This window comes from Dipodomys spectabilis, unplaced genomic scaffold (genome assembly GCF_019054845.1).
Source record: "Dipodomys spectabilis isolate Male_0828 unplaced genomic scaffold, ASM1905484v1 ptg000532l, whole genome shotgun sequence".
In the NCBI taxonomy this organism is placed as follows: Eukaryota; Metazoa; Chordata; class Mammalia; order Rodentia; family Heteromyidae; genus Dipodomys; species Dipodomys spectabilis.
In genome coordinates, this window is record NW_024871209.1 from 1,416,678 (window position 1) to 1,440,859 (window position 24,182).

At 52.4% G+C, this 24,182-nt stretch overlaps 1 protein-coding gene across 1 annotated transcript in view; it reads left to right on the forward strand.

The window, feature by feature from the left end:
- Positions 1-24,182, forward strand: part of Stx18 (syntaxin 18) — an 85,139-nt gene that overhangs the window by 58,583 nt on the left and 2,374 nt on the right. Inside the window, exons 3-9 of the mRNA XM_042670310.1 lie at positions 2,970-3,085; positions 4,919-4,996; positions 5,145-5,211; positions 11,191-11,294; positions 15,777-15,865; positions 22,784-22,842; positions 23,820-23,889. Coding sequence (XP_042526244.1) covers positions 2,970-3,085; positions 4,919-4,996; positions 5,145-5,211; positions 11,191-11,294; positions 15,777-15,865; positions 22,784-22,842; positions 23,820-23,889 — 583 coding nt within the window. The remainder of the gene's footprint in view (positions 1-2,969; positions 3,086-4,918; positions 4,997-5,144; positions 5,212-11,190; positions 11,295-15,776; positions 15,866-22,783; positions 22,843-23,819; positions 23,890-24,182) is intronic.

Below are 24,182 nucleotides of genomic sequence, written 5' to 3' on the forward strand. Positions count from 1 at the left end.
TTACAGGCTGTTAAAATGGATGCTGCTGTGATTTTGTAGGACTTCACAGAACTGCCATACACCTGTCCGATGCTTAACTCTGACAGTGTAGGCCATGGGTATGCTTATAGTCTGTCAAGATTATGTGCTTTTACAAAAAGCACTAGAGCTCTACCACATAGCACACATAACACGCTCCTAGCGCACACCCCCTTTTCCCCTTCAACACTTCCCACCCAGGTGGGAAGCGCACTTCCTTGGGCTTTTCCTTATGGTCTGCTTTGTGAACAGTACATCTTCCTTAGTATCATTGCTGATGAACTCATACATTTTTTTCTTTTATCTTTTTTTTTGTCAGTCATGGTGCTTGAACTCGGGGCCTGGGCACTGTCCCTGAGCTTTTTCACTCAGGGCTAGTGCTCTACCACTTTGAGCCACAACACTACTTCCAGTTTTCTGGTGGTTAACTGGAGATAAGAGTCTCATGGACTTTCCTTCTAGGGCTGACTTTGAATCGCAATCCTCAGATCTCAGCCTCCTGAGTAGCAGGATTACAGGCATAAGCCACCAGCACCCAGGTCTCATCTATTTCTCACACTGATTCTTTCTGCTGTTACCCAGACCTTCCTTGGGGTGACCTTGACCCTGTGGCAGCAGAGAGGGACTGCTGGCCCTCAAGCCTCAGTGTTGATGGTTGTGGCATGGTGGCAGAGGTTGGCTGTACGGTTGCAGCTCTCTGGGATGTGATAGTGACGGGACAGTGGTGGGCTCGGGGATCTCTGGTCTGCTTTTGCTCCCAAACAAACTCTTTATTTTCCGTTTAGCAAAATGCGGAGAGTGTTCTAGTCAGGCCTTGGCCTGCCCTCAGGTCATTATACGGGCTATAATCATGGAAGTGAAAGACTATGGTAGAAATACGCCTTCAGAGCTATGGAGCCTTTGTTAGTTTGATATAATTAGGAGGCTATAATTTTTTCCAGAATGTGGAGCTCAGACTTTATTGACCCATTTGCCTTTTTTTTTTTGTAATGCCATTTTATTAGAGCAGAACAGCATGAAACCTAGGTAGCCTCTGGCTGGATCTCTGAATGATCTTAATTAAAATTAATTTCTCCACTTCCGATCAATGTACCTTTTCCACAATATCCTAGCAACAAAATAATACCACTTGGGAGAAAAACTTCCTTGGTTTCTGTTGTTGCTGCTAAAAGAGTAACAACACTGCTGCTTCCCAATTGAGGAGTAGTGCACATATATAATGTGTCCTGAAGGAGTATCACCTTCTAATGGAGTAATCCATCTTATCAAATTAACCTTTAGACCTTTTCAATTTCACTGAGCTGAGTTTCTATTAAATCAAAATATGGGGTAGAAAGATTTAATCTAATGTCCTTGGACATAGCATTTATAGGTCTGCTCCGTAGAGCAATGCACGCTCACTTGGAAGCGATGCTTTCTGATTGATGAGCCCTGACCTGCTCGGCCTCTGTCTCAAGCAGGAACAGCATGAGGCTTCTGGTTCTCTGCTCCACACACTCGCTCCCTGCAGAAGAAGAGCCGTTCATCTGATGGCAGAGCTGGGGAGGAGGAATGGAGATCCTGCTGCCCGGGCATCACTTTTGGGTTTCTGCCTCGGATAGAGATAACATCATGTTAACCACACTAGTTAGTAGGAGTGCTTTTCTCACCTTTCAAGTTCCACCAAGAAGAGGGCTACCTGTTCCCCAGGGGGCTGTGGCCTTCCTTCTCTCCTCCAGCTCTCCCCTTACAGTGCGAGGACAGAGTAGGGGTGGGGAGGAGGCCACGCAGGGGGAAGGGGTGCTGATCTGATGGCTGGAGCTGCGTCGGTCATCCCTTCTCTTCTATGTAGGAATCTGTCCTCAGCAGAAGGTCCTAGATGAGGGATGACGCCAGGAGTTGGGTAAGGTGAAGTCCATTCAGGAGGAAATTACTGGAAACATAGTTGTAGCTATGTCAACTCACATTCTGCAGTTCAGGCTTACTCATGGATTCCGTTCATTCAGAAAAGACTTCACTGTTGATTTATCAGCTTGCTAAATGCAAGGCATCACTCTCGCCCACTGAGTTTAGCAGAGAGAAAGCATAGAAGTCCTTCCTTGCCTTGGTGGTGCTGTGCCTCATACAGGGCACAGACAAAAAGCAAAGCAAGGCATCAGGTTTTACTGCCTTTCAGGGAGGGAAAGGCTGGGAATGGCATGGTTTCACAAGGTGGTTATGAGGGCCCTCATGAAGAGGGGGTAACCGTGGATAAACACCTAAAAGACGTAAGATATCCATGTATGCATACAGCTGTCTGAGGAAAGAACACGCCAGGAGGAAGAGACAACCACAAGGGGAAAGTGGTAAGATGGCGTGAGTGGCACATGTGTTAGTTGTAGCCGAGGGGTGTGAAAGGCACAGAGGATCCCAGAGGTCCTAAGTGCCAGTCTCTGAATTCATTTTAAGGATCTTGGAAGTCTGGTGGGGACCAGGGCCTCCAGGGTCCTGAATTTCTGAAAGTAAACGCTTTCACCAGCCCGGTGGTTGTAGGATAGTTTTACTTCATATCAGAGAAAATAAACTTGTTTCCAAGGACTTTTGTGTGTGAGAGAGCTGTAAAGATTGCTTGTTGTCATGGAAAAACAACCACCCAAACCACTTTCTCACATGTTATGTCAAGACCCCCAAGTCCTGTCCCGCACCATCTCCAAACAGCACCTGGATGGATTGCTCCTGACAGTCTGCCCAGCAAGCAGCCTTAGGATTCCCTGTGACTGCAGGCTGGAGCTCCAAACCTTACAGGGCTGCAGCTCCAGCCCAGGGAACTGGCTTTTCACATCTTCCCACACAGCTCTCTAGACCATTCTCCCTCTGTGAGTTTGGCCGGTTCCTCCCTCAAGTCTCAGCTTACATGGAACTTGATCAGGGAGCCACCTCGGTTATGTGGTCCCTCACGGTGCCCTTTCATTTCCTTCCTGTCTCTTCTTCAGCCATATCATGTCTGATTATGGGAGGATGACAGACACAGAGCGTGACCAGATAGACCAGGATGCGCAGATATTCATGAGGACCTGCTCGGAAGCAATCCAGCAACTCCGCACAGAAGGTGAGTTGCTCTGAGAGGGGCAAGCACACACCATGAGTATCGAGAGTTAAACAAGATGTGTATGTCCAAACACAATTCACTCCTTCCTCCTTGCTGAGATCCAGAGTTTAAAACCTTAAATCCTCCCTTCAAAGTCATGAATAGATTGTCATTCAGGTTAAACAAATGGGAGGAGGGAGATAGAAAGGACCTCTCCAAACAGAACCAGAAATATACCAAGAGACCTCAGTCAGAAAATGAATAGTATAGCCAGGCACCGGTGGCTCACGCCTGTAATCCTAGCTACTCAGGAGGCTGAGGTCTGAGGATCACGGTTCAAAGCCAGCCCGGGCAGGAAAGTCCATGAGACTCTTATCTCCAATAAACAACTAGAAAACTGGAAGTGGTGCTGTGGCTTAAGCAGTAGTGCGCTCTCCTTGAGCTGAAGAGTGCAGGGACAGCACCCAAGCCCAGAGTTCAAGCCCCACAACCGACCAAAAAAAAAGAAGAAAATGAATAGTATGTGGGCCAATATTTCTTACCTGTAAATAGTGTCAATTCAGCCTGTTAATTTAATAACTATTTTATACTGCATCCTATCAGTGTCAGATAATGATCAGATCTGTTAGGGTTGTTATGAGAATTTAGTTAAGTTCTTTAGCATGCCAGTGCCTAGCACTAGGAGGCTGTCTCCCTTTCATTCAGGTATCATTAATGCCCTAGTCCAGCCTCCCATGTCCAGACTCTCCCTTGGTGCTTCTCTAATACACCTGGACAGATAGAGTCTATAGAATACTACAGAGGTCAAAATCTCCAGATGCTCTGGGGACATGCCTCAAGTAGCAGAAAGCCTGTTTAGCAAGCATAAGGCCTGACTTCACACCTAAATGCCAACCAAAAAGAAATTTGGTAGCTTTCTTACCAAAAGTAAAAGGGAAAGATTTTGGGACTGACAAGCCTTTTGTATATGTGGTGCCAGTCCTTGGGCTTGAAATCAGGACCTACGCATTGTCCCTGAGCTTCTTTTGCTCAAGTTTAGTGCTCTACCACTTAAGCCACAGATTCACTTCCTGACAAAGTCTTTTCATTAATTTATATTTTGTTCATTTTTTTGTACCAGTGCTGGGGCTTGAACTCAGTGCCTAGGCGCTGTCCCTTCACTTTTTCTGCTCAAAGCTGGTACTCTACCACTTGAGCCACTCCTCTACTTCTGGCTTTTTGCTGGCCAATTGGAGATAAGAATCTCACAGACTTTTCTTCCAGAGCTGGCTTCAAACCTTGATCATCAGATCTCAGCCTCCTGCATAGCTAGGATTAGAGGCGTGAGCCCCCGGTGTGCACCTCTGACAAGACTTTGTCTTGTTTTGTTTTTTAACCATCCTTCTGTAGGCTGGTGTCATGGAAAGCTCTTTAGAGGGACACTGAGCTTGACTCAGTGTCTTAGGAACCTGGGATATGAGTGGCCACAGGGAGGGGCAGGGACACTCCAGGCATGGGCAGGGGAAGTGTGCAGTTCAGACTGATTTAAGCTTGTTACTGGAAGGTCAGTGTGGGCATGGATTCCATTAATACAGCCAGGGTCCCCACTCAACAGGGGGCTGCACCACAGAACACTCCCTAAGTGCTGTAATAAACCATAAATTATTGGACTACAGTTTCCTTTGGTTTAATCTTTCATGCTGGTAAAGCCTAATAAATCTTACTCTTAAAAGTGCAGTTTTGTGTGACACAAGACTTGTTTTATTGCTGTGTTTTTAAAATCCTTGCTCTAAAGCCACTGCTGTGAGGCGGCTGATGAGCGAGCTGTCCTTGAGAGCGAGTGACCGCGACGCTGTGTCTTGTCCTCCCCTGCAGCCCACAAGGAGACCCATTCCCAGCAAGCCAAGGAGCACCGGGCCGCCGTGCTGGACTTCACTGAAGACTACTTAAAAAGTATTTCATGTTCCCTTAAATGTCAAATGTGGCTGTGCGACTCAGAACCTAACTTTATAGCTGAAGACTAGCGTCTTGTTAGATGTAATGACCCCTGCGCCTGAGGGGCCATTTTAAAATGGTCTCTATTCTGGCATTTCTCCCACAGGAGTGTGCAAGCTTTACTCAGAACAGAGAGCCATCCGAGTGAAGCGAGTGGTGGATAAGAAGAGGCTGTAAGTGTGCCTGCTCTCCAGGGCTCTCCCGTGAGGGCGGCTCAGGTTCCCGGGGCACTTGCCTGGTGCCCAGATCCTGTGTGGATTTCTTCACAAAATGCCCTAGCTAATGCTTACTGAGCACATGCTGTGTGCCAGGAGCTGTACTCTTAGCTCATGAGGCAGGTACTGGCCTTCTGTCACACACGAGCTCAGCTAAGGCTTGGCAAGTTTGGTATGTCACCAAAGCCACTCAGCCTGGATGAGTAGGCTGGGCTGGAGTCCAGGCTGACCTGTGTCTCAGTGATGCTGTTGATCTATCTATCTATCTATCTATCTATCTATCTATCTATCTATCTATCTATCTATCTATTAATCTATCTCTATCTATCTATCAGTCTGTCTGTCTGTCAGTCTAGCAATCGATCTGTCTGTCTGTCTGTCTATCTGGGGCATTACCAGGCATTTTGCCTCAGCCTTGCCCTCCACGCCCCCCCTTGCGATCCCTGAAAGGATTTTCCTGAGGGATGAGCTTGGTTTGGTGACCCAGTGCCTGCCATGAGGCTTCCTCTGTCTCTGGCTACATAGCAGAGCTTGCACCTTCCTCCACACATTTTTGTGTAGCATTGTTGTTGGGAGCGTCCTCTGCAGGCCTGGGCCTGGAAGCAGCTGCGCCAGGCGCCGGTGTGCATTCCTACCGCACTTGTCTACCTCTGTCCCTCTTTACTGGGGGCCACATGCAGGTATCGGGAGCTGCAGCTCATCCGCCTGGCTGCTGGTGTGTGTGGCGCCTGCACCAGGCTCTCCATCATTTTCAGACAAGTTTGGGATTCGTTGGCAAGGCTCTTTCATTATCTAATGTTTGGGGTCAATTTTTTAAAACTGTGTCAGGGGCCTATTGCACAACTCTCTGGTTCATTGATTCACTAGGAAGACTTACAGGACTGGGCATGCAGCTCCACTCCTGGCAGTGGCTTTTCACACTGAAAGAACCCAAAGCAGGACAGCAGAGGGGAAGGGCTATGCGAAGACCAGAGGAGAGTAGGGGCCAGGCGGGGCCTCGCCCCTCGGGGTAGGGGGTGTTGCGCACCAGGGCAGCTCATTAGTGCCTGAGGATCTCATTGCGGGCTGGCTACATAGACTCCTCGTGGTTGGCACATACCGGCATTCCAGAACCCGACACTGAACCACATTCAGACCACATGGTTTGCACACCATTTAGCCACGGGCAGCGCTCTTCCAGCTAGGACGGGATGAACATACCAAGTCCAAGTTCTCAACCTGGCACGTGGGCCCTTGTAAGTGGTCTGAGGCTTGACATGGGAGCTCTTTTCTAAATACTTGCCAATGAATTAGAAAAAGGCCAGCACAGAGAAGCGGCCATGGAAGTAAGCAAGGAGGTAGCCATGTTATCTTCTGGCATATAGTTATCACATAAACCAGACAGTTATTACATAAGCCAGTTTCTATAACATTCATTACAGTGTTGTTATGTAACACGATTGAATCGTATAAATAGTATATTCTTATATAAAGTAGGGTAGTTGGAAGAAGCAGTAGGTAAAGTCTGCCCTCAGGGAGGGTAGAGGCCGGTTGGTGTGCTGTGTGCTCAGGAAAAGGGAGCGTCTTAATCAGGAAGCGTCAGAACTAGCGAGGTCTGTGTTGGTTCAGAGAAAGGGCACAACCAAGAGGCGCGGCAATGTGTGGGGATCCGAGCTGCATTTGGACTGTGCTGTTTGAATTCCGGCTCTGTCAACCACAAGGCTTTGAAAGAAGCTTACTTCCCTGTGCCTTAGTTTCCTTGCCCGTAGCATGGGAACATGAATAGAATCTATCTTGTAAGGTGGCTGTGAGGATAAAATGGTAGCTTGAAATTATTACCTACCATAAAGCACTGACATGTGCCAAGCACTATGCTAATTTATTTCATGTAATCCTTATGACTTCTTTATGGATATTGCTAATACAAGGAAATGGGAGTCAGCAAATTTGGATCAGCTGCCTGGCATCAAGGCTAAACCAAGGTTGACCTCAAGGTAATGACAGATTTCTCAAGCAGCTCCATTTGTGTAAGCTGTTGAAACTATCAGGGGAGGAGGGAGAGGGCAGGCCAGGTAGGGAGGAGGGAGAGGACAGGCCAGGTAGGGAGGAGGGGAGGAGGGAGAGGGCAGGCCAGGTGGGGAGGAGGGGAGGAGGGAGAGGGCAGGCCAGGTGGGGAGGAGGGAAGGAGGGAGAGGGCAGGCCAGGTAGGGAGGAGGGGAGGAGGGAGAGGGCAGGCCAGGTAGGGAGGAGGGAGAGGACAGGCCAGGTGGGGAGGAGTAGGAGGAGGGAGAGGCAGGCCAGGTAGGGAGGAGGGAGAGGACAGGCCAGGTGGGGAGGAGTAGGAGGAGGGAGAGGACAGGCCAGGTGGGGAGGAGTAGGAGGAGGGAGAGGGCAGGCCAGGTGGGGAGGAGGGGGAGGAGGGAGAGGGCAGGCCAGGTGAGGAGGAGGGGAGGAGGGAGAGGGCAGGCCAGGTGGGGAGGAGGGGAGGAGGGAGAGGGCAGGCCAGGTGGAGAGGAAGGGAGGAGGGAGAGGGCAGGCCAGGTGGGGAGGAGGGGGAGGAGGGAGAGGGCAGACCAGGTGGGGAGGAGGGGAGGAGGGAGAGGGCAGGCCAGGTGGGGAGGAGGGAGAGGGCAGGCCAGGTGCGGAGGAGGGGGAGCAGAAGGGCCCAGGTGCAGTGACCGGAGTCTGCCAACACAGGTCCTGGGAAGCAGGATGGACTAGAGGTGTGAATTGTTGTTGAGATGGTAAGCTGGCCTCTGGGCCCCACACCCCATGGCTGGGAAAGCAGGTGTCCCAAGTTAAGGAGGAAGGGACCTTTGTGGTCCTGGTTCTTGCAGAAGTTTCTATGAAATACAAGTTACAGTGTCAGGTGGGAACTGTTCTCATTTAGACAGTGAAGTAAAGCATCTCCTCCCACCTGTGCCAGTTACTTTGGACAGAAGGTCTTAGGGGAATAACTAACCCTTCACCGTGTCGCCAGCCTCCTGGAGCTGCCTTGCTCCTCACGTCCACGTGTGCCACGGCTGAGCAGAGCAGGCATTCGCCCCTGGAACGTCCCCACAATGACCATTGTTTCTCAGTCCGTCCCCAGTGATGGCCACTCTGCTGCACCCTGTGCATGGCTCTTGGTTTGAAAGAGATCTTCCTTCTCCTGAGCCTTCAACAGTTTCAGCAGCACTTGCTTGGTAGATGCCCAGTTAGTACCTGCTAGTGAGTGGCTGGGTGGCTCTGAAGATGGCTTGGTCTAGATGCTGAGCCGCCTCTCCTCTGTGGGGGGCAGTGTCCACCCCAGTGGGTACCTTTTCCTCAGTCCACCCCCCACAGAGTCGTGTACAGAAATGCCTCCTTCCTGCGTCTGGTGTGGTGGGGGAAGGGGGTGTCATAAAACAAACATAAGGGCAGTACTTAGAGCTGCAGTGCTTAGAGCTACTACTGTATGGGGTGGCAAAGAGGGGCAGTGCTTAGAGCTGCAGTGCTTAGAGCTACTACTGTATGGGGTGGCAAAGAGGCTGTCCTATGTATTTTGTTTCAAAGCAAAAAAAGAATCCTTTTTATTTTTGTTATTTTTAATTTTTAAATAGAGGTTTTTCAAGTAAGACACCTGGAAAGAGATGTTGGCAGGTGGGAATTGTGTTGATTTCATTTATGAAGCTCTCAGCCTTCAGGTAGAAAAATCCATTTAAATAAATCATGGGGCATAAACAAGCCTTTCTGATGACTTTTTTTTATTGCTTTTTTCCCCCCAAATTGCCTTCAAGTAGCTCATTTGTAATTTCCCCAAGGCTTTCAGTAGACATTCTGTTTATAATTAGAATCTGGTTTTATTACTTTAAAAATGCTCAACTTTTGTCTTGTTCTGCTGCTTTGCAGCCTTCATTTTAAATTGGAAATGGGTACGTTGGTGTATTCTAGACACAGATGGCGGTTGTGAAGAGAAGTCAGTTAAGCCCTCCCCTCCCTGAGCCACTCCGACCTGAAGCCAGTGTGGAGTGTAGGGCCTGGCATTCCCAGGGTGGTGTGTCTGGAGAGCAGGTGGTCAGAGGGGAGGGGCATTTCCTGTCACGTGGGGCAGGGAGGAGTGAGGTGTGAATGGGAAATCCTCAGTCATCTTATGTTTCTATGGGTCATGGAAAAATCAGTTTGGTGTTCTGATGGCAGTGTTAGGTATCCCTACAAATCATGTGCATGCATTTCTGCTTACTTGGAAAAAGTGGTAGCCCAAAGCTCCAAGATCCAGGCTTCTTCAGAAATGGCAACTCCAAGGAGCAAGAGAAGGGGTCAGAAGATAGAAGACCAGGTGGAAGGACACAGCAGCCAGTATAGAGGGGGTGAACGCTGGCCAAATTAGAGTAAAAAATAAATGGTAGTAGCTGATTGTAACCTGTCACATGAAGTCTCTATCTGGATAAGAATAAATGGGAAAAAAAGCATTCGACATAGTCACAAATGCTACAGCGTGCATGCTACATGCACGCGCGCGCACACACGTACTTGCTACTTGCAAAGGGGAACAGGGTAACCTCCCAGCCAGGACACCGGCCACTGCCTCCTTAGTCAGATGGGCAAGATGAGATGGCACTCACCTGACAGGATGGCCCAGGAAGGCCTCTCGTAATGTCTGCCCCATGCACACCCTGAACGCAACCACAGAACGACTGGCACATCACTGTGCCCTGAGGTCACGAAACTCAAGGAGAGAGCGAAGCAAGTGCTCCAGACAGCAGCTTGATGCAGTGTGTGATGCGGATCTGGGCCTTTTTGTTACAAAGGGTGTGTTTTGAGATAACTGTTTGGGCTAGAAAAGGGTCTCCGGTAAGGATGGAATCTCACTACTGATGAGTACTTCCTGGTTTGGGTAGTTTTACTCTAGTTATACCCGAGAATCCTTTTTTAGGAGAGATGTATTAAGTATCGATTAAGGGGCATCCGACTGGCAGATTACTCTCTAAACGTCTCTGTGAGTGATAGTCTCTTAAAAGTTATATACAAAATACTTTCAGACTGAGTAGAATGGCTAAATTTAAAACAACAAATAATAGAAGATGTAGTCAGTCACTGTGTTAGGCAGCTTTCCATTACTGTGACAAAATGCCTGAGATGATTGACTTAAAGGGAAGAAAGGCTTCTTGCTTCTGGCCCCGTTGCTTTAGTGACGCAATATATCATGATGGAGGAGGCCGGTTTTCACTGCAGCAGGGACACAAGGAAAAGGATGTGACCAGATGTCACAGTCCCCTTCCTGGGAGTGCTCCAAGTGATCTAAGGCCCTTCCACTAGGCTCCACCTCCTCTTGAAGGCTCCACCCCCCAAGCCTTTAACACATGGCCCTTGGGAGACCCTTATCCAACCCTGGCAGACACTGAATGCCAGGCACCAGTCCAGGATCCAGGCCACACAGCAGACTGCACTCAGTGAGGCACAGGTCTGTCCACAGAGAAGGTGCTGCTGCCAAGCAAGCCAGGCAGATCAGCTGGCAGCAGAGCCTCCAGCTGGGAACTGGAAGAGGGAACAAACAGGTGCAGTTCCTGGGTTCCTAAAGTCAGTTGTGCTAAGTGTCTACTAAAGACTTGCACTTTCAAGTCAAATGCTGTGAAGTATTAGGTGCACCTCTGTGCTTGTGTGTATATGTGTGCACACACATATGGCAGAACTTCTTGCATTAATGTAAAACTCACTACAGAATAGGTATGTTTCCACTCCTGGATTAGTGCAAGGCGGGCAGACAGCCTTCATTGCCTGCATGTTGAGTGTGGCATCCCCTTCTGAGGAGGGCTCAGTACCTGCCGGCGGCAGCACTCGCACCCTGCACTGGCCGCCCCTGGACCTGTGTCCAGTTGGCCGCTGCACTCCCCAGTAAAGGAATACAAGCTGAAGTGCAGGGCTCACTCATGACTCCCTATGTTGTCAGAAAAGAAGCCTATTTTATAAGGAAAGTGGATGACGGTTATTTATTTTTAGGTCAAAGCTGGAGCCAGAGCCAAATACAAAGACAAGGGAATCCACACCTTCAGAGAAAGTCACACAAGATTCTGAAGACAAGCCTGCCACTGAAGAACATCCTGGTATGAATTAAAAAGTCTTTTTTTTTATTGTGAAAATATTGTACAAAGGGGTTACAATTACATGGGCAAGGTATTGAGTGCATTTCTTATCAAGCATTGTTGCCTCCTCCTTTGTTTCCCCTTCCCATCCCTTCCCATCTCGCCTCCCTCCTCCCCCTCCTCCCCCCCCCCCCCCCCCGCCACTGGCCCCCTTCTCCCCCGCCAAAGTTGTAAAGTTCATTTTTCAACATAATGTCTTGTACGTCTCATTGTTCATTGGGTCCACCTTCCCCTCCACAAATTATATCAACATCAAATACAGTGAAAACAGGTTATACCGTGGAGGAGGGACATACAAAGCAACAAAGAAATATAAATATGTTAGAAACAATAGCAAGAAAGAAAAAACATTTGATTCCTTATCTTAGGGTTCACCTAACATCAACTTATCTGAACGATTCTGCTTGTCTCAGACATATACTAGTTATTGCAAATAAGGGAAACCATGGGACCTATGTTTCTTTGGTCCTGGCTTACCTCACTTAACATAATTTTTTCCAAGTATTTCCATTTCCTAACAAATGGGGCAATGTCATTCTTTCTGATAGAGGCATAGAATTCCATTGTGCATATATACCACGTTTTCTTGATCCATTCCTCTACTGAGGGGCATGTTTATTGAATTTAAAAAGTCTTACCTTGCATTCCTTCTTGTGACCTGCTGGCAAGAATACAAACAAAGCCAGGCACCGGTGGCTCACACCTGTCATCCCAGCTACTCAGGAGGCTGAGATCTGAGGATCTTGGTTCAAAGGCAGCCCAGGCAGGAAAGTCCGTGAGACTCTTATGTCCCGTTAACCACTCAGAAAACAGGAAGTGGCGCTGTGGCTCAAGTGGTAAAGCACAAACCTTGAGCTGAAGAGCTCAGGCTCTACAGTTCCCAGGCCCAGAGTTCAAGCCCCACAACCAACAAAAGAAAAAAATATATATACAAGAGCTTGGCCTTGTAGTACACACTTGTCATCCCAGTGTTCGGGTGGCAGGTGCTGAGGGGTCACTAGTTTGAGGTCAGCCTGGGCTACGTAGTGAATTTGAGACCAGCCCAGGCTGTAGACTGTGATTCTTTCTCAAACAAAAACAAAAAGTATACACAAAGCAAGAAAGAAGAGGCCAGTGGTGGCGAGTGCAGCGACAGGGCAGAGGGCGCAGTGGTGGCGGGTGCAGTCAGATGGCAGAGGGCGCAGTGGTGGCAGGTGCAGTCAGATGGCAGAGGGCGCAGTTGTGGCGGGTGTAGTCAGATGGCAGAGGCAGCAGTGGGGGAGGGTGCAGTCAGATGGCAGAGGGCGCAGTGGTGGTGGGTACAGTCAGATGGCAGAGGGAGCAGTGGTGGCGGGTGCAGTCAGATGGCAGAGGGCGCAGTGGTGGCGGGTGCAGTCAGATGGCAGAGGGAGCAGTGGTGGCGGGTGCAGTCAGATGGCAGAGGGCGCAGTGGTGGCGGTGCAGTCAGATGGCAGAGGCAGCAGTGGTGGCGGGTGCAGTCAGATGGCAGAGGGAGGGTGGTTTTGTGTTGCGCCTGTCACTGTTGGGTGGGAGGAGTCAGGGGTCCCGGAAAAGGGGCTACTGGTGCTGGGCCCTGGCCGATGAGGCAGTGTGGGGGCTGTGTGCTGAGCGGTCTCGGGGCGGGCATCGTGCCCTCACCCCGCCACACAGTTCTCCTGTGTGGAGCCTTCCCCAGCCAGCGCCAGTGGGCCATACATGCAGTGTGTGGGGTCTCCCTGAGTGCTGGGAGTGTCCGAGCAGCACCCTCTATGAGCAGCTAGCTGGGTGCTGCGCTGCTCCAAGAGGCTCGGAGGCTGGGTAACTAGTCCAAGGAAGAAGGCCAGGGCTCTGAGGCCCAAGTTATATAAACTCTCTGTCCATCTCATTTACTCCCTGCATTTTTTGGGGGGGTGGGGGGGGTCAGTCATGAGGCTTGAACTCGGAGCCTAGGCACTGTCCCTGAGCTTTGTTGCTCAAGGCTAGTGCTCTACCACTTGAGCCACAGCTCCACTTCCAGTTTTTGAGTGGTTAACTGGAGATAAAAGTCTCTCGGGAGCCTGGCGCTGGTGGCTCACGCCTGTAATCCTAGCTACTCAGGAGGCTGAGATCTAAGGATCACGGTTCAAAGCCAGCCCAAGCCAGCCCGGGCAAGAAAGTCCGAGAAACTCTTATCTTCAATAAGCCACTCGAAAACCAGAAGAGGCGCTATAACTCAAGTGGTAAAGCGCTAGCCTTGAACTGAAGAGCTGAGGGACAGCACCCAAGCCCAGCATTCAAGCCCCACAACCGACAGAAAAAAAAAGTCTCGCGGGGACTTTGCTGTGCAGACTGGCTTGATCCTCAGATCTCAGCCTCCTGAGTAGCTGGGATTGCAGGCCTGACGAGCACCCCTGCCCAGCTTGCTCCCTGCGTTTTACAAGCAGGATTGTGTCTTCTGTGCCATGGCTTTAAAAGCCTAGGGGTGCCAGAGACCCCCTCTGGAGTTGGCACGGTTGCAGGAGGAAGCCCCTCACCCGGCTGGCATGTGGGGGGAGTCAGCAGACCTGATTTCAGGCCCCGGCTTTGACGGGGGAGGGCTCTAGGGCTGGAATGTCATATAACCTGCTCCAAGTTCGGCATCGGGGAAAGAGTAGCACTGGCTTTCCACTGAGGCCAGATGTTGCCTCCACATTCATTTGTTCACCCACTCCTTCCTTCCTTCAAGAAGGACTGTGAGCTGCTGAGAGTACCAGCCCTGTAGACCTGACAGGTCAGACTTCATCGGAAAGTTCTCAGCCAGTCTGCCTTTGCTGCCCCAAGCCTGCCCCGAATGCTAGGCTGGGTGCTAGGCTGGATGCTAGGGTGCTAGGCAGTAGTAGAAAATAGACTTCTTTCAGGCCCAGTGGGGAGACAGGCATTAGGTTGCTATGCAGCTGGTACACCATTGTGTGTGCTGTGAAGGGATCCATGGAGGATGAGCGCTCAGACCCCCTCCCCCACTGCATCTCCCCCTGAGGCTGACGGCTTTGATACTACAGTACAGTCTGGAGGGGCGCCAGGCATGTTGCTGCTGCCTGCCGGCGCCACAGCCTAGGAGGTTGAAGCAGGAGGATGGAGAGTCCCAGGCCAGCCTGGGCTACGTGGAGAGACTCTGCCTCTAAAGCCACCACAGGGGAGTCTCGCGGCCCCTGGGGAGCTGTGGTGCAGGGCCCCAGGACAGGAGCGAGCACCACCCAGGGCTAGAGAGCAGGGCCTGGAGGGAGCGCCATCTTCACCCGCTGGAGAGCTAGGATGGAGGAGGCAGGTGAGCGTGGGCTCAGAGGCAGAGGCCTGCACATGTGCATTGTGGCAAGTTTGGTTTGAAGCTAAGAATGGATAGAGGCCAGCAGCAGTTGAGAAGCTGGTGTCATGGCAGGACGGGCAGTGCACAGCAGGAGACTGCTGCAGCAGCCCTCACTCATCCCATAGGGCAGGGAGGAGTGCCTGTGTTCAGGCCAGCTAGTAGGTGGGAACACACAGGGGCGACCTGCAGGTTTGGGGCGGGGTCAGTGGAGGACAGGGCAGTGCTGCCTGGGGTCACCGTGGCTGGAGGTGGGAGTGGGGAGTGAGCGGAGCAGGGCCGGGAGCCCCGGTCTGGCTCCATGTGCCAGGTGACAAGTACCTGCCTGCATGCAGGTGGCAGCTGCGAGTCAGCACTAGAGCAAGCAAGGAGCACTCCCAACCAGACCGGACCAGACCATACCGGGACGCCGAGGTCCACCCGCCTGGCCTGGATCGCCCCTGAGAAGGAGAGCACTGCCCATTTTCTGAGACAGATGGTGCTTCCTCTCCACCCCAGCCCCCTCCCACCCGCCCCAGCCCTGCGGGGCACGCCTGCCCTCTCCCTTGTGTCTGCTGTAGCAGACACGTGCTCCGTGTATCCAGGGTTGACAGAGACTCTGACCTGGGCTGTAAGGATGGCGTCCCCTGCTTACCTTCATTTTGTTCATTTTTCTCTGGAAACCTGAGACTTGGGCTAGATAAAAGGATTCGGCGCACAATCCTGCTTGTAAAATGCAGGGAGCATTCTGGGTGGTGTGGTTCTAGGTGGAGCACTACTTTGGCTACTCATTCCTCCAGTTGACAGTGTTGGACATTGTCTTGGTCACTGGTTCACATCTGGACCTTAGACTTTTTCCTTCAATTTTCTGCCCAGCCAGCATGCATTCTTCTTGTACTCATTTGTAATTTATCTCCTGACCTCCTCTTACACCTCTCTCCCTCCCCCCTCCCTCCCCTCCTCTCTCCCCTCCTTTCTTCCCCCCTCCCCCCCGCTTTCTCTCCCCATTTTCCCCTCCTACTGGCAATGGCTGCATATGATCCAACATAATTCGGACATAGCTGTGCAGTCCTGTTCTGTCTCATCTTTAATATGCCCGTGTCCTGAGCTACTCTATTCTAAAGAGAATATTTGGCCTTTTATCAGTTTCCATTCTATTTTCACAGAGAAGCTCTTGTCTGAAGCACAGCCGGAGGTGGGAGCGTGGGGTGATGGCAAGGGTGAAGACGAGCTGTCCCCGGAAGAAATACAAATGGTAATGCTACTCCCTGCCTCTGTCCTGAGACACCCCTGAGTAGGTCATGCTGAGTGCCCTTGTCCTGATTTTTGTATGCTTTATATACACTTACCCGCTTGATTTCCCAGTCCCTAGTATGCTTTTCATGTGTTTTAAATGTTCAGCAGCATAATTAAAAGAGAGATTGCCTCGGGATAATTTTACTAATAATAGATGTCTCCACCAGCCGTAAAATGGCCTTCTAGATTAAATGCGTCTTTAAGACTTGTAGAGAGGGTTTAATCATCGCGTGGCTGGGGTTAGGGAGATAGGAAGAAGGCCTAAGCCATGTCTTGCCGGTGATGCAGGGGCAGGCCTCACCTCCTCCTGACTGACCTGTCTGTCCCCGGGAGCCAGCGCCTGTCCCTTGTCATCTCGGGTCAGTTTTGGTAAGAGCCCTGCCAGCTCCCAGCAGTGTGTCTGGCTTTCTGGATGCTAGGGTGCCAGAGGCCTGGACATTTGGGGCTGCGGTGCTTGGACAGATGTTTCCTGAGGAACACCCCTCCCTGAGGCCACGCTGTCCCAGCCCGACGTCGAGAGCAGGTTCCACGCAGCATGCCTCCGCGAGGCTGGGCCTGCCCGAGTGTAGCCTCACCGAGGGTAGCGCTCCACAGCAGAGGAGCTCTATCGTACTCACCTGCACGCGGGACAGAGGCCCCTGGTAAAGTGGGAAAGGTGGGTTCCCAGCCAAAGCTCGGCCCACTAAGGATGGCTCCAGCCTTTGCCCTGCCCCGCAGACCAAGGCCCCTGGGCTGCTGTTGGCTCCGCCAAGGGCCTCTACGTGGAAGACCCTGCGCTCCGCGGGCCAGAGCAATGTCTGCGGTTATCCGTCCAGTGGGAGCACTTTTAGCGAGTGCAGTTTGACAGCTGCAGGTGTTTTAAATGGCAAAGCCGCAGCTTCTGAAGGACTCCAAGGCTGCGTGTCCGTGTGGGAAGTTACATGATTTATACTGTGAGCACCTGCCATCTGCCAGGGCTCTCAATCCTGGTAATGAGGAGGGAAGGACAGATGACCACTGTCACACAGCTGAAGGAAACGAGGCGCACAGAGCCCGGCCGAGGTCGCCTCAAGGAGCAGCACGTGAGCGCTGGCCCCACTCCAGCTCCAAAGCCTTGAGCACAGGTTTTGCACCCTTTTGTACCCCATCTCAGCATTCCTGCTGAGTGTGGTGACACTGGGCCAGGGAAGACAACTGACACCCAGGCAAAGCGAAGGACGGGGGAGGAGCAGGGTCAGGCCACACGGGACAGGCTGCACACATCATTTTGTGTGTAAGCTCACAGCTCACCGCTCACAGCTTCAGTCCATGCTGTCGTCACCTGTGAGCAGCCTCCTGTCTGCTTTCCAGCCCTTGCCCTGGGAGCTCAAAGCCAACCCCGGACCTTTGCAGCTCGCTGGGCTCCAACCCTGCTGCTGCTGTGTCATCCTAAGCGCAGTACTCACGTCTGTCCATACAAGAACGCTAAGGAAGCAGCTCCCATCCTCTCCACCTCCACTCCCCCCACTTCCTCCGCGCAGCTCTGTCCGGCAGGGCATGCCCTGGTGCCTCCCAATGTCCAGAGTGTGGAGGGGCCAGAGCCAGGGGCTGTGGTCCAGGTGGAGAGAAGCCCTGGGTCTGGTGTCCTCAGGGGCAGGTGTGGAAGGAGGGGGGCCTGGCGTTTTCTAGGAAAGGAGGCCCAGAAGACAGGCAGGCGGGGTGCAGACAGAGGTGGAGTGTGCCTGTGGACATGCTGGCAGGAATCTGGCGCGTGGTGGGGCTCTGGCTGGAGATGTTAGAGCGTGGAGGATGCTGAAGGAGGGGTCCTTTAGACCCAATACGCACAGGCACGAAGGAGGTGTGGGCATCTCCTAGCGACGCAGCGCTGGTGGCAGAGAAGCCCACAGATGAGAACGGCTCATCGCGTTCCCTTCTAACAGCTAAATAATGATAGAAGATGCTTAGAAGCTTACTTTTTTTCCTTACCAATTTATATAGAATGATGTCACTAGTGGAAAGGAGTTATGGGCCCCCAGACGTTTGGCAGTGCTGCATTGCTAGGCATAAACGTGTACAGCCTCATCTCTTCATTAAGAAAGAACACATTTGTGGTTGGATGTGGTGAGCCATGCCTCTATTCCCAGCTGCTCAGGAGGCAGAGATTTAGAGGACTGTAGTTCGAGGCCAGCCCAGACAAAAATTTGTGAGGCCCTGTGTCAACAGATACGCTGCACAGTGCTGGTGTGTATAACCTTCGCCGGGCAGGAAGCATGGGTAGCGGGATCTTGGCTGGCCTGGTCAAAAACACAAGACCCTATATAAATATAACCAAGTTTTGGAAGATCGGGCACATGGCTCAGAGGATAGAGCACTTGCCCAGCAAGCTTGAAGCCCTGAGTTCAAACCCCCATAAACCCTATTTTCTTTTCAAAACGAAACTTGAAGGGAAGGAGAAGGGAAAAGAAGAGAGAAACACATTTCTGTTTAAGTGCTAAGTAAGTTCAGTTGTGCTCCTGACCATTTTTCATGCGGGAAATAACCACAGCAGGAAGAGGAGTTCTGAGAATTTTCTCTTTCCCATTGAGGTAGCGATGAGCAACCAAGTTCGCGTAACCCTTGCGGACGTGTGGCCCAGAAGCCCTGGCTGTGCACAAGGTGCGCCCAGGCAGCACCGGCTGCCACCGTGCTCCCCCCACCCCGCCTCCTCCTCCCCCCCCCCCCAGATGATGAGAGCTCTGGGCTGAGCCCTCCTCATCTCACTGCCCATGCAGTTCGGGGAGAGGAAGTTGGTTTCAGCTGGGGTGTGTTCCTCTGGAACTGTGACGCCTGGAGAAGCAGGTGCAGGCGCAGGGCTGACAGCTCCTGCACAGGCTGATAGCCCTCGCATGCTGTGCGGTGGCGTGAGCCGTGACTGCCGTGCGTGGTACCCTCTAGAAACGTGCCAGGCGCACCCCCAGTACAGTTAGGCCTGTCAGCCTCGCCGTGTCAGCTTCTCAGGACCCGTGTCATCCCTTGTGTCACCACAGTGGCTGGGGCTGGCACGAGGGGTCCTTTCACAACAGTCCACTTCATGTCCAGTTCATAGCTTCCCTAAGGGAGTAATGGTGAAGTGCCATGTGGTATGTCTGACTCTAACCCAAATCCTATCTTAAAGGCTTATTCTTGAAAATGAAGAGAAAATACCACACTATTGGTTTTCAGTTGAAAAGTGGTATAGCAAATTAGAGTCACAATTCATAATCACTCTTTCAGAATTTTTCCTCGGGGCGTAATAATGAATTAGGCCTGATCGTAGCAATTCATTACTTCACTCAGAACAGTTGTTACAGATCCCAGGATGGGCATGTGGAGGGTTTGTACATCAAATTTCAGGTCTTTGGGTTAGCAGAGGCAAGTTTCCTGGTCAGGTTGAGAATAACCAAACTCTTTGCTAATGTTAAAATTCTTCCCTTTTTGGGGCTGGGAAGGTGGCTCAGTGGTAGAGCACTTGCCTTGCATGCCTGAGGCCCTGGATTCGATTCCTCAGCACCACATAAGCAAAAAGAAAAAAGCCGGAAGTGACGCTGTGGCTCAAGTGGTAGAGCTCTAGCATTGAGCTGAAGAGCTGAGGGACAGCGCTCAGGCCCAGAGTTCAGGCCCCACGACGGGACCCAAAAAAAAAAAAATTCTTCCTTTTTAAGCTCATCTTTATTTTACTCAAAACCCATCTGCATTTAAGCCCCAGTACCAGCATACACTAAGAAAAATTAATTTTATGGAAGTACGTAACTGTGGTTTTATACCCACTAAACCAGGTTAGAAGCCTTTAGTGGAACCCCATTGGAAAGTCTAGCTGCCTTCTGGAAGGCCGTTCATGATGCTACCTAACATGCATGGCCACTGTGAGCACGTCGGGCCCATTTTACACACAGCCAAAGTCACCCAGTGCCCAAGCCCTAGGCCGCCAACCGTGATGCTGTATGGTTAGGATGCAGGGAGAAGGGCACGGAGGGAGCAGTCTGGCCAGAGCGTGGCGCTGTGTCTGGGTGGAGGCTAAACCACACAGCAGATGAGGCACGGGAACCTGAAGCATGGCCCGCCCAGCTTCATGCTCCAAGGCCGCTTGCTGCCCACGTAGGCCTCTGCTCTTCCTTTCAGTTACTTTCAGGGTTTGTCAGCTGTGTCACTATGACAAAATACCTCAGACAAACAACTTGAGAGGGGAATGACTTATTTGGGCTCATGATGCCAGAGGTTACAGTCCGTGGTCTGCTGGCTCGTGGCGGGTGGGGGTAGTGGGAAGAGCTGATCATGTTGTGAACAGCCAGGAACTGACCTGGTGAGGCAGAGGAGCTGGGACAAGGTACAGCCCCTCCCCCAGGGCAGGCCCCAGTGACCTCCTTCCTTCAACTAGATGGCGCCTCCCCAAGACGCCATCCCATCCAGAATCTGTTAGCAGACTAGGTCAGAGCATTCATGATCCAGTCACCTCAGTGATGTCCACAGCCTTCAACTTGAGCCCTACAGAAAGGTGCTTAGTACCTAGTAGACAGGAGTACTTGTGGCCAGGTTGTGTTTTCTGGGCACACAGACATTAGAGGGTAGCTGTGTGCGTCTTTCCCAGTGGCTGAGAGCAGGAGATGGGTAGGGGCTCCAGACATCTTGGCGCTCTAGTCATGTCGTTCACTGAGAGCAGTCTCATGTATGATGCACACACGTCAACAACTTGCATGTGTCAGTTCTTGTGTTCCTACTCACAGCCCTCCTGCTTAAGTGCGGATGTCCCCATTCTAGTGACAGAGGTGAGGAAAGTTCCCTGCCCAAGGCCACAGAGCTCCCCACAGCTAAGACTCCCCAGGCTACCTGCAGAGAGACTGATGGGCCAGCCACCCACATGTCCCATTGGCCAAGGGTCAGGTCAGTAAATAGTGAGCGAGCACTTGCCAGGAGTAGCGAGTCTTTTGTCCCTCGGTCTCAGTGGAACCCACCCTCTGAGGGGAGGTGCTCTCCGTGAAGCCTGGGGCATGGAGAACCCGGTGGGGAGGGAGGAGACCGGCCAGAACCGGCGTGTACACCTCTGTAAGCCTCGGCCAGTACCACCTTCCAAGACTGGAAGAGAGGCCAGCACTCCACCACAGGCCAGCTTGGTCAAGAGTCGCCCAGACCACGAGGTCTGTTGAGGAACAGCTTCAAAGCTTAAAAGGGCTGTGGATTTAAAATGACAGGACTGTATTTATCATTAGAAAAGTTCAAAGAACTTTTGTCCCACTGGAGGGAAAAAAAAAACACCTGAGTAATACCTGAGTATTAGTGGGTGAACATAGCACCTGCAAGCCGAGTAATTATAGGTTGTCCATAAATACTGGTCTCTTGGTCACTGATGTGTTGAAAGTTGACAGAGCAGATACTTTCAAACACAAAAGTGAAATTGTTATTCTCTTTAAATAAACAGCCTCTCCGATGCTAAATTCAAACCCCAGTCGCAGGGTGGGCAGCCTCTGTGGCCGAGTGGTCCTGCGGGAATCACTGCCGCCCTCCGGATAGCTTGGCCAAGCCCCTATTTTCTGTCCTGGTAGATGGGGACAGAGCAAGGCCTCTGCGTTAGAGTGAGCCACGGGGCGGAGAACCGGTACCCGGTCGTGTGTCCGTCCGTCTAGCCTTGAACTAGCTGAGAACTGTCAGGACGGAGCCCAGCATGGGGGAATGGAGGAAGCAGCTCAGCGGCTTGCTGAGAGGCCAGCCGATAAACCAGGCCAGGCAGAGAGCTCAGAAAATTGGATGGGCACACGTGCCGTGCGAAAGATGGAGATGCTCAGGGTGGCAGATGATCCTGTGGTGGATCGCAGACGAGGACACCGTGCCTCGGACCTGCTCTGCAAGGTCTGCGGAGGGTTTGGGGCAGCAGGGGGCAGTCTGCCGGGACTCGGTGAGCAAGGAGCAGGGGACACCTCGGAGTGGGGGTGGCAAGTGGACAGGTAACTGAACACGTGACAAACTGGGTCTTCAGCGGAGCCTGGGGAGGGGGAGGGGGCCTCACGCCTGTGCCCGCCCGCCTCCCCACCCAGTGCCTGGCACTGAGCAGCTCTGTGGCTTGACAGCAGATGTGATAGAACTGCTGGCATGTGTGCTCCAAGATGGGCTCCACCCAGTTCTCACCCGAGTTAGCTCAGTCACCAGGGAGTTTGGAGCGTGGATGACGTACCCCATGGCACAACATGAATGGTGGCATCCTCAGGTATTTTTAGCAAATGCTAAGCCACAGATAGAAAGATGAGAAAGGACTTGGCACTCAGGAGCCAACCCAGCTCCGCTGGAGCGGCTGGCATTGGGCCACAAGGGAGGAACCAGCGCCGGGCCCTGAGCCGCTGTGGCACCAGGCAGGGTCATGGTCTCAGGTGAGGAAGGTGTTGGCAGTGGTCAACCTCAGATCTTGTCTTCTTTGGATTGGCTCATACCAAGTTGGAAAGAGTAGCTCTGCCCAGTTAACTCAAGATGGCCTTTACTCCCAGACATGAGCCCCTGAGGCCTGCCCTGGCCTAAGCACTGGACAGTGCATCTCCTCTGGTTCTGCACCCCTGTCCCTGTCAGGTCCGGCCAGAAGTCTGTGGGCCTGGTCAGCCTCTTCCCTTCCTTCTCTCCCTGTCCAAATCCTCGCCGCACCACATCCTTCTTCATCTAAAAACACTGCTACCAGACTCAGGCAGCCGTGGTGAGCAGCATGCTCAGCAGGAGGAGAGTGGGCAGGCCGGAGGCTGGCCCAAGGCTGTGCCCCCCCCCCATACCACACAGCAGGCGTCACATGGCGGGGACGGGTGGGGGCTTCCCACACTGGCTCATGGTCCCTGGCACACCGGGGGGGCCGTGACGTGAAGGGAACAGGTCTCAGGGAAAACCCGTGCCTGACTCGCTGTGACGTCATCCGGTATCTGCTTCCTTGCAGTTTGAACAAGAAAATCAGCGGCTCATTGGAGAAATGAACAGCCTGTTCGATGAAGTGAGGTGCGCATGCAGGTGCCGGCAAGCGCCTGGCCTGCTTGGCCTTTGCAAGAACTGGGAACTGTATTCATTGGCTTTGGTGCCAGGCAGAGTGACTCGCAGGCACATCCAAGCCACGGCGGCAGGGCTGGGCTGGGGGAGACACTGCCCGGTCCATGACCTTTGCACTCGAGGGCCTGCGGAAAGAGTCCACCTGCCTGGCCCCGCAGAGGGAAGCAGTGTGATCACAGAGAGCCCCACGGCAAGGGTCCACCCCCACAGCACGGGGCTGACCACCACGGTGTCCTGGGCAGGGCAGGCACCTGTGCCCCCCAGCCCCCGCCCCCCATGCCGCCTCCCACCTCCACCTGCCTGATGGCCTCTGCCTTGTGCTGGAGTCGCATTGCTCGGCCTGTGCCTGCTTCTGTGCCTGCTCCTCTTTCTAGACAGACAAGGCCCCACCCACCCCAGGTGCCCCTGTGCCCCTGAAGTGTTTCCAGCCAGGCAGAGGCTCAGCTGCCAAGCCAGATGTGACCTTTGCAAACTGGAGGGGTTTTCCTTGCAACAAGGAGTTGAGTAGAGTAGGAGATAGGTTTTCTTCGGGTTGAGGCATTAGCATGCTTTCTTGGCTTTTCAATGCCCAACCTGTGTTGCTAGGTAACCAGACTAGGCCCAGGACTTCTTCGTGGAGATTGCCTTTTGTAGCACAACTCTGTCTTCCCGGGTCCCCAGAAAGTGGCCCAGGATGCAGAGGACACTGACCAGGCCCCCTCTTGGGTCAGTTTCCACCCAGTGCATAGGACCGAGCCTGGACACAGGAAGGTGACAGCAGTGGAGGTCGATGTCCCAGCCCAGCTCTTCCTTGCCTGGCGTGGCCTGCCTGCCTGCCGCTCCTCTCCTGGCTCACCAGGGACATGCTTCCCCTAGAGACCTGGCCCAGGGCTCTGACTGTCGAGGGCTGAGACTTAACGTGTAACCTATCGATTCTTCTTCTGATGCAGGCAGATTGAAGGGAAAGTGGTTGAAATTTCCAGACTCCAAGAGATATTCACCGAAAAGGTTTTGCAACAGGTAAGCAAAATCAAAAGCACAGTAGTTTTAAGGTATAGCTTAAAAACCGAGACCCTCTCCTCTGAAAGGTCCGGTCTGCAGATGGGAGCAGAACCAGGTGCTGTGGCCAGTGGCACCCACAGAATCCTCAGGCCAAAGCCTCCAGGGCTGGGGGAGGGGGAGCAGTAGCAGAAGCAGGATGCAGTGGGACCTGGGGCTCAGTCCAGGCGGCTGTTAGTCCTGGCTGCCCCCAAGAAGGCTGGATAGCCCCTCTGCTCTTCCCATCTGCCCTCTCTGAAATGGGGTGGCCCTGC